Source organism: Triturus cristatus, chromosome 12 (assembly GCF_964204655.1).
Source record: "Triturus cristatus chromosome 12, aTriCri1.1, whole genome shotgun sequence".
Taxonomy (NCBI): Eukaryota; Metazoa; Chordata; class Amphibia; order Caudata; family Salamandridae; genus Triturus; species Triturus cristatus.
The window spans coordinates 117,730,810-117,748,523 of record NC_140595.1 but is presented as its reverse complement, the minus strand read 5'-3'; the positions used below and the strand labels follow the sequence as shown (position 1 = coordinate 117,748,523).

At 44.1% G+C, this 17,714-nt stretch overlaps 1 protein-coding gene across 5 annotated transcripts in view; it reads right to left on the bottom strand.

Annotated features, from left to right (window-relative positions):
• The window catches only part of LOC146772810 (uncharacterized), a 128,084-nt gene that overhangs the window by 48,356 nt on the left and 62,014 nt on the right, over positions 1-17,714 (bottom strand). For 3 of the 5 annotated variants that reach the window (XR_014972205.1, XM_085638514.1, XM_085638515.1), the window contains exon 2: positions 11,465-11,646. Coding sequence is in view for 4 of the 5 variants with exons in the window: in XM_085638514.1 (XP_085494640.1) it covers positions 11,465-11,626 (162 nt within the window). In the remaining variant the exon portion in view is untranslated. The remainder of the gene's footprint in view (positions 1-11,464; positions 11,647-17,714) is intronic. The other 2 variants (XM_085638516.1, XM_085638517.1) reach the window with 1 other exon arrangement.

Here is a 17,714-nt window from a genome sequence, read left to right as displayed (position 1 = left end):
TCGACATTGAGGCTGATTCTTCAAACCGCCCTCTTGCATTTGTTGGAATTCTGTTTCAGGTATCCTTTGTTCTTATTTTTTGTCACACCGTTAATTCCCTGTGAATTGCAGTTATAACTTATATGTTGCTTCGCTATCTTTCTAGCTCATTTTCGCTCATTCATCTTTTATTTTTTGTTTAGCAATTTCCTGAGTTTTAACTGGCTCAAAGTGTCTCTTTTTGGATCCAATGGCATTCTCCTACTTGATTGCTTCACTTCATCATTCTTGTGAGCAAATATAGCCTATATTTTGTAGGCCAGTTTTTCGTTTGTTTCAATTGCAACATTTAAATGTAATAATGTTTTCATGAGTTATCTCTACACAAATAATATAGTGTTCTCGATTTTTGTTTCTCTTTCTATATACAGGGAGTTTTTACATCAACAATAGGTCTCTATAGACCATATATATATACTAATATCGACGACAATCTACAAAGTAAGAGATTCTATATATCATAATCTATCCCTGGCCACAAATTGGGCTCTATATCTGATTTCTTTTTCTTTTCCCCCCTTTTTCTGTTTCGTTCTTCTGCATTACTTATCTTTTCTAATTTGGTGTTTCCACTATTTATCGGCATCTTCCATGTGACTTGAGCACGAGTTTGTACTCTACACATATTCTTTGTATTCATCACTTTTTCGGTTCTTTTCCTTCACATTGGATTACTATTTCACTCTTGGGTTTTTTATGACAGCACAAAAATATTATTAGATTAATATTTCTGCGGGTACTCAGTGTTTTTAAGAGTTGTTTACATATGTTTATTATTTTTGTACACTAAAGGAAAAAGAATTTGTGGCTCTCCTGATGAAGACGCTTCCCAGCGTCGAAACGCGCGTTAAGAAGATCTCGATTACAGCCACCTTTTTTGTCTTTGTTTATGTGTAATTTTGTTTATCACATTGTACATTGATCTGTCATGTATATTTTGCGTATTGTATTGTACCTTTGTCTGATAATTTGAAATTATACACACATCATTGCTTTCAATGTAGATATGTATACAATCAATATGTCTTTTGCAATCTACATATAATAAAAATCAAATATGTTTTTATAAATATTGTGTACACTGAGTTCCCTTTCGAATAAGTTATGATTGTTATTATTATATAGTTGTTTATTCTAGACTGCCTAGGGTGTTTAGATTCATATTAGCTATTTGCCCTGCCCTAGGAGACTTTTAGTTTCAGCAGGGGGCCCTTCATATATGCATTAAAGTAGGACTTAGCCAATTGGTAATGCTTGGACCATGCCACAGACAGTGCGCACTGCTTAAATCAGACAGATTCTCTAAGCTAGTATGCCTGGGGAGGGGGGGGGGGGGTTCCACCACAGAGGGAGCTGAACAGGCCTAATTCCCATAAGGAATAAGGGAAACATGGCAAGGGCAAGAGGGTCCTTTGCCCATGGCCACGCACTTAAAGTTATGAACACTCCCGCGCGTCAGGATTTAGCAAACAAAGGGACTGTTCAAAGATTAAATAAATCCCTCTTGCCAGAATAGCCAGAGTAGCCAGGCGGGTGGGGGAGTGGCCACCTAGCAAGCGGACTGCGGTCCCATAGATGGGCACACAGGTTTTCAGGCACACTCTGTGCTAGGAGAACGGCAGCTAGGTGAGATCAGCACATAGACGGGGCCTGCGAGCCTGGGGGTCGGCGGTCTCCCCATCCAGAGCTGGCTCGGGGCTGAGGCAAGTGAAGCAGTGGAACTTTCCCGCATGGGGGTGTATTGCTTTTGGCACAACTCCCCAGGCCTGATGGGCCTCTTGTTTCAGCAGACACTATCTGACCCAGGATAGCGTCAAGGGCTTGGGATATAGAGGGGGCCATCTATAACCAGCAGGGATGGTTCTCTTTCATCTGGATTGTAGGAATCTCCAGACAGGAGAGGTGGCAGGTAAGACTAATAGCTGTTTTGGTGGGGGGCTCTGGCGGCGACGGTGGCCGCCTCCAGAGCTGTGGCGGAGTTACAGGGCGATCTGGAAGCAGGCCGGTACCAAGGGTACCTCTGCGCGACACCATAGGGGGTGCCAGAGCCAAATCCGAGGAGACTCATGGGAGGGTCCCGGAAGCCGTGTCGGGCGGTTGTGAGCCTGAACAACCGGGGGTTTGCTATGCTATGCTCCGCCCCGGGAAGGGGCGTGAGTAGAAGTTACCAACGGTCACGTGATCCTGGAAGAGAATCACTTGGACGACAGCAAAGGCGGGGTTCGCCCCAGTGCTGCCCGGCTCATCAGGCGGGCAGTCGGCCCAGTTGGTTGCCTGCCCTTGGATCGCCCATAAGATAACCCACCTATTACATAACAGTGTATGTAATAAACCTGCAGCATTTTGTACCCAATCAAACAGTCTGAGTGTGTGTTATTATTGGGTAATGTATTTTGTTGGAGGGGGGACTGAGGGGTGCCAATGGCGATACTATGGTAATTTCCCCTCTCCTTTAGATTGGGGTTCTATGGCTACTGATGTTGAGTCAGGATAGGCTCATTCAATTGCAGTATCTAGAGAGTTTTTGGACCAAATACTTTCTGTACCACAAAGCAGATATAGCATGTCTCGGTTTGAGACAGCGTATGCAGGCCGTCTAGAGCCGAGATCTAAAAAAGTTGATGCGAATATGATCTGCTGTCATATTTATATTTGTATGTCCTTTCTCCGAAGGAGTAGTTACAGATTGAGTACAGGATCGGGTCTTGGTTTTCAGTGCAGTCCTAGACCGACTTTTGATGGCTGTCATGTAAAGCTTGGTTTTTCATCTAGCAGTTCGTTTTGGATGCTTTTTTTGAGCGCAGAGGAAGCACCCTGCTGTGCTTCTTATTCAAATACCACAGGGCAGTCCATCAGTCAGTATGAGGGTCAGTAGCAAACATGATATACATAGCTTTGAACCGAAACACTTTAAAGGAGAATGACCAAGAAACATCTATCTGCGACTCCATCTCCAGGTGTCTGGGAAAAAGGACTGGATATCACTAGTTTGTGTGGCGCAATACCTAGGGCTGCTCCTTCACATGCAGAGAAGTTATAAGATGCCCATCTGAAGCCAGGTGGCCCTACCTGGCGCCTGTGACTCTTAATAGTTCCAATTTGGGTAGGGGCCTTGGGTGGGATTCCAAAGAAAGAGAATTTTGTTGACACTGAGAGGAATGAGAGTTGCAAAGAAAATACCTCCAATCTACACCACTTTAACAGCAATTGTTCAGTTCTCCCATTGTGTGCAAAACTAGTAATTTCACTCTTTTTTTCACATTTCTACCAGCAACCCAACCACCCTACCACCAGCCTCTTTAAATAAACACACTTAGTGGAAGACTTAAAATGGCCTTCTTGGTCTTCCAAAATACTCTTATTTTCAGTGTTTGTTGGTTTTATGTAATATGTAAAATGTTGAATAGAAATTATGTTTGGTGTTAATTTAATTTTTTTCTATTCTTTACTCTGAACACAATTGAAGGTTCAATTTAGACGTTTATCAAACACAGTATCCATGTATTAGGCAATACCCTTAGTTACACTGCCCATGTCTGTTATAAATGTTCCTTGATGGTGCTTCTTGGACACATCCCCTGTTGAGATTCCCCAACCTTTTCATCCAACGTAAAGCACTACTCTACATATACCATGTTGCATTGAAAAGAGGGGCAGCAATGGCCAGGGCAAAGATGGAGTGAGACTAACTGCAGCCGCCGTTTCCTCCATCTCCCTCGATGGATCGAATGCTCAGTGAGCGACTGCACGGCCTGAGAGAGCCGGCGAACAGCACAGCACGCAGTTGGTGGCAGGAGGCACTGGAGCTCGTATTACAGCTCACCGCGGCCGCGTCAGGGGAATAGCTATTTCAAGTTAGACGGAGTACCCGGTGGCAGGCGAGAAAAACACTGACCCATCGGATGGCCTCGAGAGGCGTGAGAACGGCGAGAGGGCGAGTTTCTGCTGCTCCCAGCACAGCGGAGTGCACAGAGGAGGCGGCCAACTGGTTGGCAATGCAGCTCCTCTGGAAATGAAGCAGCATAGGGGCCGGTAAGACAAGGCGTGATGCCGGTATAGAAAAACAAACTGCTGCCAGCCTTAAGGGTGGGCCGCTCAAGTCAACGGTCGCCTCAATGTCTGCTAATTTATCAATGACTACTTTGGAGAAAAGCGATGTGCTGAAGGAAGGGGGTGACAGGACATTAGCGGAGGAGTCTCAGCAAGGAAAGGAGGCTACAGGGGTGGAAGAAGGAGCCAGGAGCTCCTCGACATGCATATTTGGGGATCAGACAGGGAATACCCTCCCCTCAGCCAACCTAAAATATGAGTTAATTGGGGGGAAAAAAGAACTAGGAACAGAAGAGCAAACCCAGTCAACACCCAAGGTAGATGGGGTCGAGTAGGCTGGCCATGGGGAAGAAACTGTGAGGGAGAAGACCCGGATAACGCCTCTTGGTACAGGAATGTCTAAAAAACTATCGGCATAAGTTGCCATCTTGTCACCAGAAAGCCATGGAGCGGAAAAATTCTATTTATTTTAAGAGTCCGAGGTATGAGAAAGTCCGAGGTATGAGAACTGGAGGACATGCCATCAAGCTGGGAGTCTCTCTCTGCAGACAGCTCCAACTCCTTCTCAAAATCAATGCAAAAGAAAAAATCAAGGGATAAAAAGAAAATAGGATAGGAAGCCTAAAAAAAACACTAGAAAACAACTCAAATGGGATTACTCTGAGCCAAAGTTTTGGCCCCAAACCAAGAAAAGAGACGCGCCGGCTGGAATCGAAGAACCTGCCCGATCAACAATTTTTATATCAATTCAGCAAATGCAGGAAGAAAATAGAAAAGAGGGTCGCAGAGCTAGGATTGCCACTAAAAAGGTAAAAAATTGAATCTGCAAGTTGAAAAAAACATGTGGGGAAATTGCAGATCGTATAACCTCGGTTGAGATGCAGACTGAGGCACTTGAAGCTGACATTGAATTGACTAAGAAGCAAGGTACAGGATAATTGATTGATGTCATGACCAAATTGGAAGATTATGAAAACCGTCAGAGGAGAAACAACCTGTGCTTTTTAGGGATACTGGAAGGCCTAGAGGGGAATGACCCCAGAAATTACATGGTAAAACTCCTAAAAGATGCATTCTCTGAACAATCAAGCTGGGATTGGGATATGGAAATACAGAGGGCCCATCACTTTCCCCTATTCAGGAGAAAACAAACGCAGAACACTGACGAGAACCCCAGAGCAATGCTGGTTTTCATTGGTAACTTTCTGTTGCAACAAATGATATCTGATAAAGCCCGCCTCAACGCTCCTAAGATCAGCAATAGAGTCTTGTTCTTTGTACGCCCAGAGTTTGCACATGCAACAGTTGAAAGACGTTGGCGTCTAAGGCAACTCTTCTCTCCTTTCCAGAAACTTGAAGCAGAGGTCTTCCTGCAAAACCTGGCCAGATTACAGATAATTTTCGTAGGCATAACACGCAGCTTCACCTCTGAAGTACAAGCGTAGGAATATTTAGAAGAAATTAAGAAAAACAAAATGATGAGGGGGAAAGATTTCAGGAGGAAAAAAATGGTACAGTACAAACATTATGGCTAACACTGGGAATAATAGATACTGTGCAGTCTAAGAAAAAATGGGGATTTCACGGATTGAGGGAGATGGGGGCAGTTGGTCAGCCGTACATCGATCAGGCAATGCCTGATTGCCTTTTTGTTAGGGAGGGCGGGGGAGGGGTGGGTGGGTGGGTGGATGGGGGTTCACACATGGGTGGTGTGGGTGCACAAAAATAGGGCATGGGGTGGGTAAGAGCATTGAAACAGATGGCAGTTAGGATTTTATTCTTTGTATATAAGGAATATGAAAAACAGGGCAACCGAATACAACTAAGAAAATGGGGAGATTAGGTATAGCAACATTGAACAGCTGCGAGCTAAATGATGCAAAAAAGAGACAAGTTGTGGCGCAAGGTCTGCAACTGTTGCAAGCAAACATAGTCTGCCTGCAAGAGACCCACCTTGATGGGTCACAGAAAGATTTATTGAAATATCTTGGCTACACTGTGGTTGGGGCCACGATGCAGGGAACCCACACCAGGGCGGGGGGGGGGGGGGGGTTCGCGAAGAGATAAATTCAATTTGTGAAAACACGTTCAGATGGGCCAGGCCGATGGGTCATCACAAATGGGAGGGCCCCAGATCTGCCGAACTTCACCCTATGCTTGGTTTATGGCAGTAATGTGGACGATTCGTCCCTATTGGAATGGCTAACTAACGAACTGGCACACTGGCCATTGCCATTAATCGTGTGTGGAGATTTTAACATCAATCTCAATTCCAAATGGGGACAAGATCAAAGATATAAGGGTAGGAAGCCAAGGGTTTTTCAAGTGCTCTGTAATTTATGCCAGGTACATGGCTTGGTGGATGTATGGTCTCTACAAAGGCCCGAGGAACATGGGTTTTCCTATTACTCCGCCCCGCACCAGAAGCATGTTCGGTTGGATTATTTCTTTGCCTCCGCTACACTGGTGGGAAGAAGGAGTATTAATCAGCATCTTAGAGTACCATCCGACCACAGACCACTGGTATTACAGCTGGAGCAGGGAGGAATCACTGAGAAAGCTATGGCATGGATCTTTGAGAGGGTCCTCCTACTAGATGAAGAGTATGTAGGACACATGAAGGAATGGATGCCTGTCTTTCTACAGAGAAATTTGGGGTCGGCACCACTGGGAGTGGTATGGGACACCTTAAAGGCAGGAGTGAGGGGCGAGACAATACAGTATTCAAGCAGGAAAAGGAAAGAAGAAAACATTTTTAGGAGCATCAGACTGCAAAAACTAGTCCAGGCAGAGGAAAATGTAGTTGAGGCCCTAAGACAAAATTGGGGGATAGAAGAAGCACAAGAGGAGGTGGCCCTAGCTAAAGCAGAAATCCAAAGGGAACTATTAAGGAAAGCTCTAGATAAAGCATCAGCTCATAGGGAGTAAGTCTATGAATGTGGGGAGAAGGTGGGTCATCTACTGGCTGTCAGAACAAGACCAGAGGTGTGGCGCAGCAAGATTTTGTCAATAAACGACCCTGTAATGGGGGCGGGTAATCAAATCTGAGGATATACGGGCATCCTTCTTTAGATTTTACCATATGGAGCATGTGGGTAGAGTGGGAGGGGATGTGGCAGTCCGAATAGGCAGATACTTAGACGCCTGCGAGATGGAGGTTCTGACGCAAGATGAGAGGGAGGGATTAGAGTCTCCAATTGTCTGGAAAGAAATTGAGGAGGCAATGTCAAATCTTCCCAGGGGGAAAGCTGCAAGGCCTGACCTACTCCCCACAGAATTTTATAAAATCTTTAAGGAGGAACCCAAAGAAACCTTGACATCCTTGTTACACTTTTCGCCCTAAGTGGAATGGGTATGCCCAGACGTGGGTCCCTTGGTCTCTGTGCCACTGGATTCAAGCTAGCCTGGCTGAAGAAGGGTGACATACCCTGAAACCGGTCACAGGATGCTTTTTTCCGGTCCAGGGAGGACCTGGATTGGCAGTTCGGTCTGGACTGTTCCCATGAGGCACAGGGTCAAGACTGATTTGCACATGGCTGGGTCCAAACTGGGGTGGTGTAGTGGGCAAAAGAATGATGAATTTAACCCAGATCTCTTGAATGGGGGAGAATGTTTGAATCATTCAGCATTCTGTCCATCATTTGTTGCAGTTACACTTTTTCGCCCTAAGTAGGATAGGTATGCCCAGACGTGGGTCCCTTGCTCACTGTGCCACTGGATTCAAGCTAGCCTGGCTGAAGAAGGGTGACACGCCCTAAAACCGGTCCCAGGATGCTTGTTTCCGGTCCAGGGAGGACCTGGCTTGGCAGTTCGGTCTGGACTGTACCCATGAGGCACAGGATCAAGACTGATTAGCACATGGCTGGGTCCAAACTGGGGTGGCGTAGTGGGCAAAAGAATGATGGATTTAAACCAGATCTCTTGACTGGGGGAGAATGTTTGAATCATTCAGCATTCCGTCCATCATTTGTTGCAGTTACACTATCCGCTCTAAGTGGGATGAGTATGTCCAGATGTGGGTCCCTTGCTCACTGCGGCAATGGATTCAAGCTAGCCTGGCTGAAGAAGGGTGACATACCCTGAAACTGGTCCCAGGATGCTTTTTTCTGGTCAAGGGAGGACCTGGCTTGGCAGTTCAGTCTGGACTGTTCCCATGAGGCACAGGGTCAAGACTGATTTGCACGTGGCTGGGTCCAAACTGGGGTGGCGTAGTGGACAAAAGAACAATGGATTGATCCCAGATCTCTTGACTGGGGGAGAATGTTTGAATCATTCAGCATTCCGTCCATCATTTGTTGCAGTTACACTTTTCGCCCTAAGTGGGGTGGGTATGCCCAGATGTGGGTCCCTTGCTCACTGTGCCACTGGATTCAAGCTAGCCTGGCTGAAGAAGGGTGACATACCCTGAAACCGGTCCCAGGATGCTTTTTTCCGGTCCAGGGAGGACCTGGCTTGGCAGTTCGGTCTGGACTGTTCCCATGAGGCACAGGGTCAAGACTGATTTGCATATGGCTGGGTCCAAACTGGGGTGGCGTAGTGGGCAAAAGAACGATGGATTTAACCCAGATCTCTTGACTGGGGGAGAATATTTGAATCTTTCAGCCTTCCGTCCATCATTTGTTGCAGTTACATCCTTGTTTCTTCAGACAGCAGAAGGGGTTGCCCCACCAAGAACCTGGGCGCTGGCCAAAATCATAGTCTTCCCCAAAAAAGATAAGTCTGTACAGGAGCTGGGATCTTACCGCCATATAACTTTAATTAATGGGGATGTTAAGATTTACTCCAAAGTAATGACCACACGAATCTCGCAGGTTATCCGTAAAATGGTATTTGAGGGACAGCATGGTTTTATACCCGGTAAGGGAACTATTGAGCATATTCCAACAGTCATTACCCTGTTCGATATAAACCAAGTGTCAGGAGACCCTATGGCGGCCATTTTTTTAGATGCCGAAAAGGCCTTTGATATGGTCTCTTGGCCTCTTTTATGGATGACAATGTAAAAGAAAGGGATTGGGAAGAGGTTTATAAGAGCAGTTCAAGCCTTGTATAAAGACCCGGAAGCTAGGGTACTTATAAATAGCGAAAATACCCAACCCCTGAAAATCACAAGGGGGACGTGGCAGGGGTGCCCCTGTTCACCTCTTTTATTTGCCTTGTATATAGACCCCTTTCTTAAACAACTTGCTGTGGCCCACAACATTCCTCCAATAGTGAGAAATAATCATGAGAGTTATGTTTTGGCCTATGCAGATGACATAGTCATTGTAACTACTCACCCAGAACAGGCCACTAGGGCAATAGAAGAGGAGGCACAAGAATATGGCTTACTTTCAGGCTATGCTCTAAACCGGAAGAAAACCCAAATAGCAGTTAATTAATTTATTGCTTTTAACCATAAGCGGGTGGTTAAAAAAGCCAACTATTTGGGGGTTAAAATCAATTCAGATCTGGATCAGGGGGGGCAATGAAAATTTGGGGAACTGCGCGGAGGAAGCCAAGAAAGCGTTAACAAAATTGGACCACCTACATTTAACCCTCACTGGCAGAACCAATATAATTAAAAAAAAATATTTTTCAAAATTGTTATATATTTTTAGAGCAATACTGCTTGTTTTTACAAATTTTTGGCTTAAAAAATTTGAAAACGTTTTTGCACAATTTATTTGGTCTTATTCCCGGCCATGAAGAGCGTATACATTTTTATCGTTGCCTAGGGAGCACGGAGGCCTAGCCCTCCCTAGCCTGAAGCGTTATTTGTGGGCAACCTCACTAATGCATTTTACTATTCTTTTGAGCATTGACAATAGCACAAGACAAACTAAATCTCCCACTCTATGGGAACAGGTGATTGGCTGTGATGCGTGCGGATGCCTTTGGCATCAGCTAAGTTATGGGTATTACAAAAGAGTCCGGTTCAAGACACTACTTGCGGCCTTTAAAATCTGGGGGGGAAATACGGTGCCTAAATGGAATAGGAAGACTCAACTATTACACTCCATTATGGCAGAATAGATATCTACCATTTTACCTTTTAAGACCTGGTTTGAACTGGGTATTAAACAGCTAGGCTATTTTTTATTCTTGGGAGGGTATTAGATCATTTCTGGAACTAACAGTTGAATTTGGCCTTACACCTAGGAACTTTTTTTAATATTTGCAGATTGGGGACTTTTTACAAAACAATGAGGGCAAGATGGACCAGCTCGAGGGGAGTGAACTGGTGGACAGAATTACCCTGCCCACCACCCCTAGAATTTGGACTATCTATAAGCTTCTGAACGAGCAATTCAAAGATGACATGGATATATGTTCTGTTAAATGGCAAGAAAGATTAGAGATTTTGGGGGCCACGTTCCAAAAGATATTTCTAAATACCCAGACAATTTTAATACCGGCTAAACTCCAAGTCCAATTTTATAAGACATGTTTCGGGCTTTATTACACTCCAAACAGAGTAGCAAAATGGAGCGATGGAAAGGGAGCCTATTGTCCGCGCTGCTCTCTTCACAAGGTGGACATAATTCACATGTTTGCAACCTGTGATTAGCTAGCCCCCCTGATTAAGGATATAAAGAGGTTTTTAAAGGAGAAATTCCAGCTGCAGGTCGAGCTAGATGCGCCAGCAATCTTGCTGGGAATAACCAGCCTAACGGAAAGAGAAGGAGGTGAAATTGTAATAATAGCAATGGCGGTATATAGGCTGAGTATAGCATCGTCCTGGCTAGAGCCTTCAATTCAACAATGGGTGGTGTGGCTATTGACTATATATAACTTAGAAAAGGCTATCTACAGGCGCAAGGGAAGTAGGGCTAAAAAGAAGGGATTGGAAATATGGAAGCCTGTTTCAGATTGGATAGAATAATGGGCACTCTCCCTGATACTTGCACTAAGCACTTTGAATGAAAAACTTTATATTTTTGTCTTTGCTCAATTTATTAATTATTTAGTGACTATTTATTCAAAATAGGACTGTATTGTGAGGACTGACTAGTGTTATATCTGAGGCACCTGGCACCTTAGTATTATTGCACCGTGCACTTTGTAATAAGTACCCGTGGGGATTTGCCCAAACTGCCATTATCTATGCTGCTATATTATGGAAGCTTGCAATCAGAAGTATTGTTATATTGTTTAGCGCACTTTAGCACATGGCACTTTAAACCTGTTAACTTCTATAGTTGAAGATTGCTGGAGCTTATTTCACCATCGTGGGACCAGAATCTGGATAAATCCATGCCGGGGGGAGGGGGTGAAGAGTGTGTAGGGGAGCTTGGGATAAAATTAAGGTGGGGTGAGAAAAGTGCTTTCTTTGCCACACTCTCAAATAAAAAATATTTTTTTTAAAAGAAAAGAGGATGCGGCTTTCACTCACTGTAAGGATGTTGTTCAGCTTCGTGCTCACCATCTCCTGGAACTTATTCTTGTTCATCTTCTTCTCCTTATCAGACTGAAAGAAGGCCTTCTCGGCAAACTGGTAGAAAGCATTCACCAGGACATTGAGGCAGCCCTCTGGGTTAATAGTGTTTGACGCCATGACTGAACAGCACACCTAGGCTAAAAAAAAAAAGAAAAAAATAGAAGTATGCAGTCAGGAGAGATGGTCCAAAACGAAAATCAGCGATCCAACATTTGTTGTCATCTGTGAAATTTTAGGCACATCCACATGCACTCAGAAAACTCTTACGGTCACTAACACGGTTTACAAATTATTCATTGTAGGCACTGGATCAGCATGCAGCTCAGGGCATTGAAACCCATTCGTTGAAACAATATCCCAAAACCTCAGGGAAATCCATTTTCGGTTTCAGCAAAGCCCCCAAGGTAGAATGTTACGATGAAGTATTTATTTCCTGACACAACTTACTTGATCCCAGAGAGGCTCAATTCTCCTGATTTCATTGTCGGAGAGGAAAGACGCCTATGCACTGCTAAAAGCGTACTTTTTTTGCTGAGATGAGGAACTGTGCTCCATTCGCTTAGAGTCCAAAGTTAGCATACCAGGATTCAGCAAAGTATATATGCAAGTATATGGTATTTCTATAGTGCAAACCAAGCCAACAGGCAGTGGGATGCTTTACGTGGTCAGTGACAAGTATAAAAGCAATGAGTAATAGGAGAGGAAACTAGGATGTGGACGGGTAATGCACTGTGATGTAGTGTTCTATAAAGAGGAGAGTCTTCAACTCCTTCCTAAATTGGAGCTGCGTTGGGACGGTCATGATAAATATGGGGACGTTGTTGCATATCCAGCCTGCACAGATGGAAAAAGCCTGCTGCCTTGGATTTTTTTCATTTTTACACTTCTTAGTCTGCAGTCTGATAGTGTCCTAGGTGCAGGCGTGCTGAGGACCACCAGAGATGGTGAGATACTCTGCTAGGTAAGCTGGGATGCTTGACGTGTTGACTTTGTAAATTATGTAGCTTATTTTGAAGATGGTGCGGGCGGGCAAGCGAAGCACATGGAGTTACATCAAGATGGGGGTACTGTGATCATCCATGAGACGTGCTGCTGTGTGTAGGATACCCTAAGTGAGGAGCCTGGGATGCCATGGTGTAGGGCATTACCACAATCCAGATGAAAGAAAAGGAGGGCTTAACAGAGTTCTAAAATCAAGTTCTAGAAGAAATGGGTTGACTTTAGAAGCGAGAGCTGGTACCCTGCTGCCTTTGTTTTTCGGCAATGTGTTCCACGAGGATGCGTTTGGTGTCCAGGATGAATCCAAGTGACTTGGCATTTGGTGAAAGTTGCAGTTTGAAGTTGTCAGGGTTCAGGTCATTGAGCCAGGTTTGTATTTGATCTTCTTTGTTGTTCTCGGCAAATAAAGGAAATTCTGTCATGGTTTGGTTGAGCTCCAGGTAGATGTTGTGCATCTAGGTTTGGATGATGTGCAAGCAGTGTTTGAGGAGTTGGATCTCTGAAGCAGAGGAGATTTTCAAGTACTGTTGTACATAATTTGCAAATTGGAGAATCTTGATGCTGTATAGCACCAAGTGGCTCTAAGTAAAGGTTGAAGATGAGGGTGGGCAGTGTAGAGCCCTGGTGGAATCCAACGGTGATAGGGATCTGGAGGTCCCCATGTGAACAAATTGGTGGCGCTAGGAAAGCTAGGAGGAAGACCAATGAAGGACACTGGCAGTGAAAACTTTTCGAGACTCACGGGTGCGTACGAGGGTGGGGATGGTCAGCTTGTGTCTTAAGGCAGCAGTGAGGTCCAGCAATATCAGGGGACAGGGGGTCATCTTCATCTATGATTCTGAGCGTATTGTTTTCTATGTGTACGGTAGGGGTCTCCATGGTGCACTGTGACTTGTATTCATACAGGAGATGATTAGCACTGATGTGATCTTGAATTTGAACACTGACTGCTTTTTCAATGATCTTGCTGATGAACGGTAAGTGAGTGAATCACCTGTAGCTATGAACGGTAAGTGAGTGAATCACCTGTAGCTAGCAGGGTCATCAGAGTCTAGTGTAGGTTTCTGTAGGAGCAGAGGGGTATGGTCTGCCTTGAGCGCTTCTGGGAAGATGCCAGAAGTCAGGGAGGCATTGACAATGGTACGTAGGGATAGGAGAGCATCCCTTTGAAGAAGCACAATGGTAAAACATCATCCTCCTAAGAAGTGGCGTTGATGGAGTTGAGTATGTAAGTAAGATCTCTGGGAGATAAGGTTTTGAAGGCAGATCATTGCAGGATTGTACAGAAAGGGGTAGGTGTAAGTGATGAAGCTGGATCAGTATTGTCGATCTGCTGTCGGATCTTCTGCATTTTTTCAGTGACGAGGAGGTTGATGTCATTACGCTTTTCGGTGGAATGAGAATCTGTGGGTCTGGCAAAGGTTTGAATCAGTGGTTGATTGTCTTAAACAGTGTTCTCCTTCTGTTAGTTGCTTCAAAGATGGTGTTAGTATAATAATTTGTTTTGGCTGATGTGATAAGCTGTCTGTGTGCTGCACAAAGGGAATTCAGTAGCAGGTGGTCCTAAGGAGTTCTATTTTTCTTCCATTTGCTTTCCTGTAGCCGGATGGATTCTTTATCGCCAGCAAGGTCTTTAAAATACCAAGATGGTGACTGCATTGACTTTCATGTGCGTGTTGTAATTGGGACGTCGATGTTCACATCGTTTTTTGAAAGATGATTGCATTTGCTTAGAATGGTGTTGGCATCAGATGCGGAGATGATACGGTGAGAGAGGACTTCAAGCATTAGCATGTCTATGGAGAAGTCTTTGAAGGATCCGAAGGTTTGGTTTTCGCTTTTGTATTGACCGTGGTGTGTTCCTGGTATGGCAAGCAGAGAGATGGGGGTGGTAAAGTGATCAGTTCAGTCAAATTGTGCAATCTTCATTGATCTTTGTTCAATGTTTCAATCGCAAGGAATGAATGGATGGTAACTGGTTGAAAAGGGAACAAATGTATTATAGGAAATTGGTACAGGATGGGTTAAACCAAAGAATAAAATAATAGAATGCACTCTTCCAGTTAGGAAATCCTGATGTATACAGTCAGACTATGGCATGGGTCAGAGGAAGAATGAGAGCGCTCTCAGCTGCAAGAATATCGAGGCAGCTGGTGAACTGATGCAGATCCAATAACATGAAAGAAATAGACGGTCCTTAGAACTATAACGCAGGCAACCGAAGAGCAAAAACCAATAAATGATTGAGCAGTGACGAGGCCATTTACGGGGGGCTTTTATTACACAAACAGGCAAGCATAGGCATCACATGCAGACACAAAGATATACCGCAAATAGTCATGTACGGGCACATGCAGGCAACACACTTGGGTGCTACCATTGTGTGGCAGATATTGCTCTAAATCACTCAGATTCTCTCCTCATCAGGCAGCTTTTGCGATTGTATATCCCGGTACTCATGCTATATACTACTCATACCTCATGCCAAGTATTGCTACCACAGCACCGGTTTCTCACACGATAATTTATTGCACAATAAATTACATTTTTTGCAATCTAACTACAAAAAACAATATAAAGTGCATAATTTCTAAAGGTTAAAAAAAATGAGGTGACATACTGTTAATCTACGTAAAACATTTAAACATCACGTTGTCAGCTGTAGAGGCATGGAAGTTAAAATGATTTGCACGGCGTTTGGTGGTAGTTCTGTAGGGTTGTCGTGGACCAGCATAGCTTTTACTGCTGTCAGGAATTTCATAAAACGTGCCGCCAGATGTGCTAAGTTGCCTCTCATGGACTCTACCAGGGCTGCCTGACGTGTCCGTACATTTAAAATACGACAAATGGGGCGGAGCCAATAGATTCCCAGGGGGCGTAGTTTCTCACAAATACATAATATGTGGATTTGTGTTTCCTCTTCTCCCCCACATGCTCGACACTTGTCTGCTTGCCATTTCTTTCTACCCTTGGCCGTACTTGTATACCATTAGTGGGATCAAGCTGAATCGTAGCCTCATTAATTGACGCTTCGTTACTGGCTTTAAGGGAGAAGACCGGTAATATGGCAGGCCTCCACTGCTGTATAGATCTGATGCCCAGCCTCCGTGCTTTAGTTTTTCGGAGTTGTTGCAACGCAGTCCGCCGACATTATTTTCTCTTGTTTAGTTAAAAGTTTAACTGCCGCCAATATGGGTATGGGAGCGGGCCATATTTATCGGGCTGCCAGTGTTTCAAGAGAATGTGTTCAAAAGTTGTGCCAGGTTGACCCAGGGTCCTTTATCATTTGCCAGATAAGCTTCTTTAGCGAATTGTTCCGTGCTTGTTTGGCTTTTAGGCAGTATGCTATAAACCTGGCTTTTAGTGTCCATTTGTGAGATGTCAGGTTAAATTCCATGCTGATTTGGGCGTGAGAAGTGGAGGTAGGTAGAAAGAATACTTTACAAAATCAGGCTGACTGAGCTCTGTCCAGCCACAATGGCATCTTGTCTTTAAAGGCTGTTGCGCCATGAGCCACTGATGGCAAAAATGTTGCCCCCATAGCTTGGATTAAAGGAGTGAGATAAGGAGAGGTCATGGTATTCCTTGCTCTGCAAAAAGCCCCCTAGAGCGAATGCTCCAAACCTTGCATTGTGGTAATATGGGCGGACTGTCTTCCTTTATGGTCAATCCAGACTCCCAGGTACTTTTATACTGTATCTATCTCGATAGGTTTGCCATCGATGTGCCATGAGCCTCTCCTCTTTGTTTGCCTGGAGATTATCATCGCTTTTGTTTTGCAGTGTTTATTTTCAGGTGATTTGTTTTACAGTATAGTGACAGTGCAGTAAAGAGCTGCTGCACCTGATTTGAGTCTGGTCGACCAGTATGGGGCCATCTGTATATTGCAGCGATTGAATTTTGGTTCCAGCCAGTTTTGGGGGAAAGGGGCGAGTCTCAGCCAGATGCTACGTTACACCAGATATTTACGTCATTTGCTTAAGCATTTTCACTGCATGCCAATTCTTCTATCTGTGCTGTTGGGGGTCTATAGAAGCAGACGTATCAGTGGTTCGGCAGAGGAAGCACATGGCTTAATATACAGAGTTTTGTTGGAATTGTTTTGCTTTTCTTTATGGAATCATATAAAAGTAAAACATATCAACTATAATTATACGTCAAAAAAAGATATATATCAGTAAGTCAACGTCTTTTGCAAAAACATCTAAAGATACATCTGGGAGTGCATGGCTTTAAAGGCACACAAGTAATATCAGCGATTCTGGTGTTAGTGGTTCTACTGCACAATCACGTCAATGGTTACAAAGGCATTGACAGGGGCCCTACAAATGCACATATTCATACTATAGCCTTATAGCCCACCGTAGCGGGCTATACCGGCTATCGGCGAGGGCCTTTAACAAGGGAGAAGGACTTTAATGGCCGGTATAGCCCAGCTACGAAGGGCTATAAGGCTATTAGAACATTCTGCCACTAGAGGGCAGAATGTTCTAACAAATAAAACAAAGGCCTCTCTGAGCCCGAGGGGGTTTAAATCCCCTTGGGCTTCAAGAGGCCTTTGAGAAAAAATTGGAATGTAGCTCTGTAGGTCTTTAATTGCCCGTAGAAGCACAGAGCACTCCATTATCTTCAGTGGAGTGCTGCACATTCCAGTATTCTAATAAAAGTTCTGTCCATGGCCATTTGTACAAATGGAGTTCAACCATTACTTTGCCTCGCTACTGTCTACGCAATAGTGTTAATCAGTGAATGGCATGTTAATTCGTCGTTTGCCCAAGCATCGGGAAAATTACTTTGAAGTCTAATTTAGTATAAAGATATGTGACAACAGTGGTTAAATAGGGCAGATCCACTATACAGATATGGTTTTAATGAATAAACTTATCCTAAATACTTCTTAAAAAGACCCAATCCATATAACAAGGATGGGGGTAGGTACTCTTCCAGACCGTAATGGAGAATTTGTTTAAATTATTGCCAAAACTTAACATCACATACAAAGGAAACACATTTGAATGTATAAATGTTTCTGAGAAACACCAAATCTAGTCACATTATATACATATATGGTTGCTGCGAAGAGATACGTGAAGGGGTGCTCGTGTCACCCCATTGTTATGCAATAGTAATTTAGTATAAAAGCAAAAAACAATAAATTAGTATTTAGTGATGACAATGTGCCCTTGTTTATCTTATGGTAAGTTTT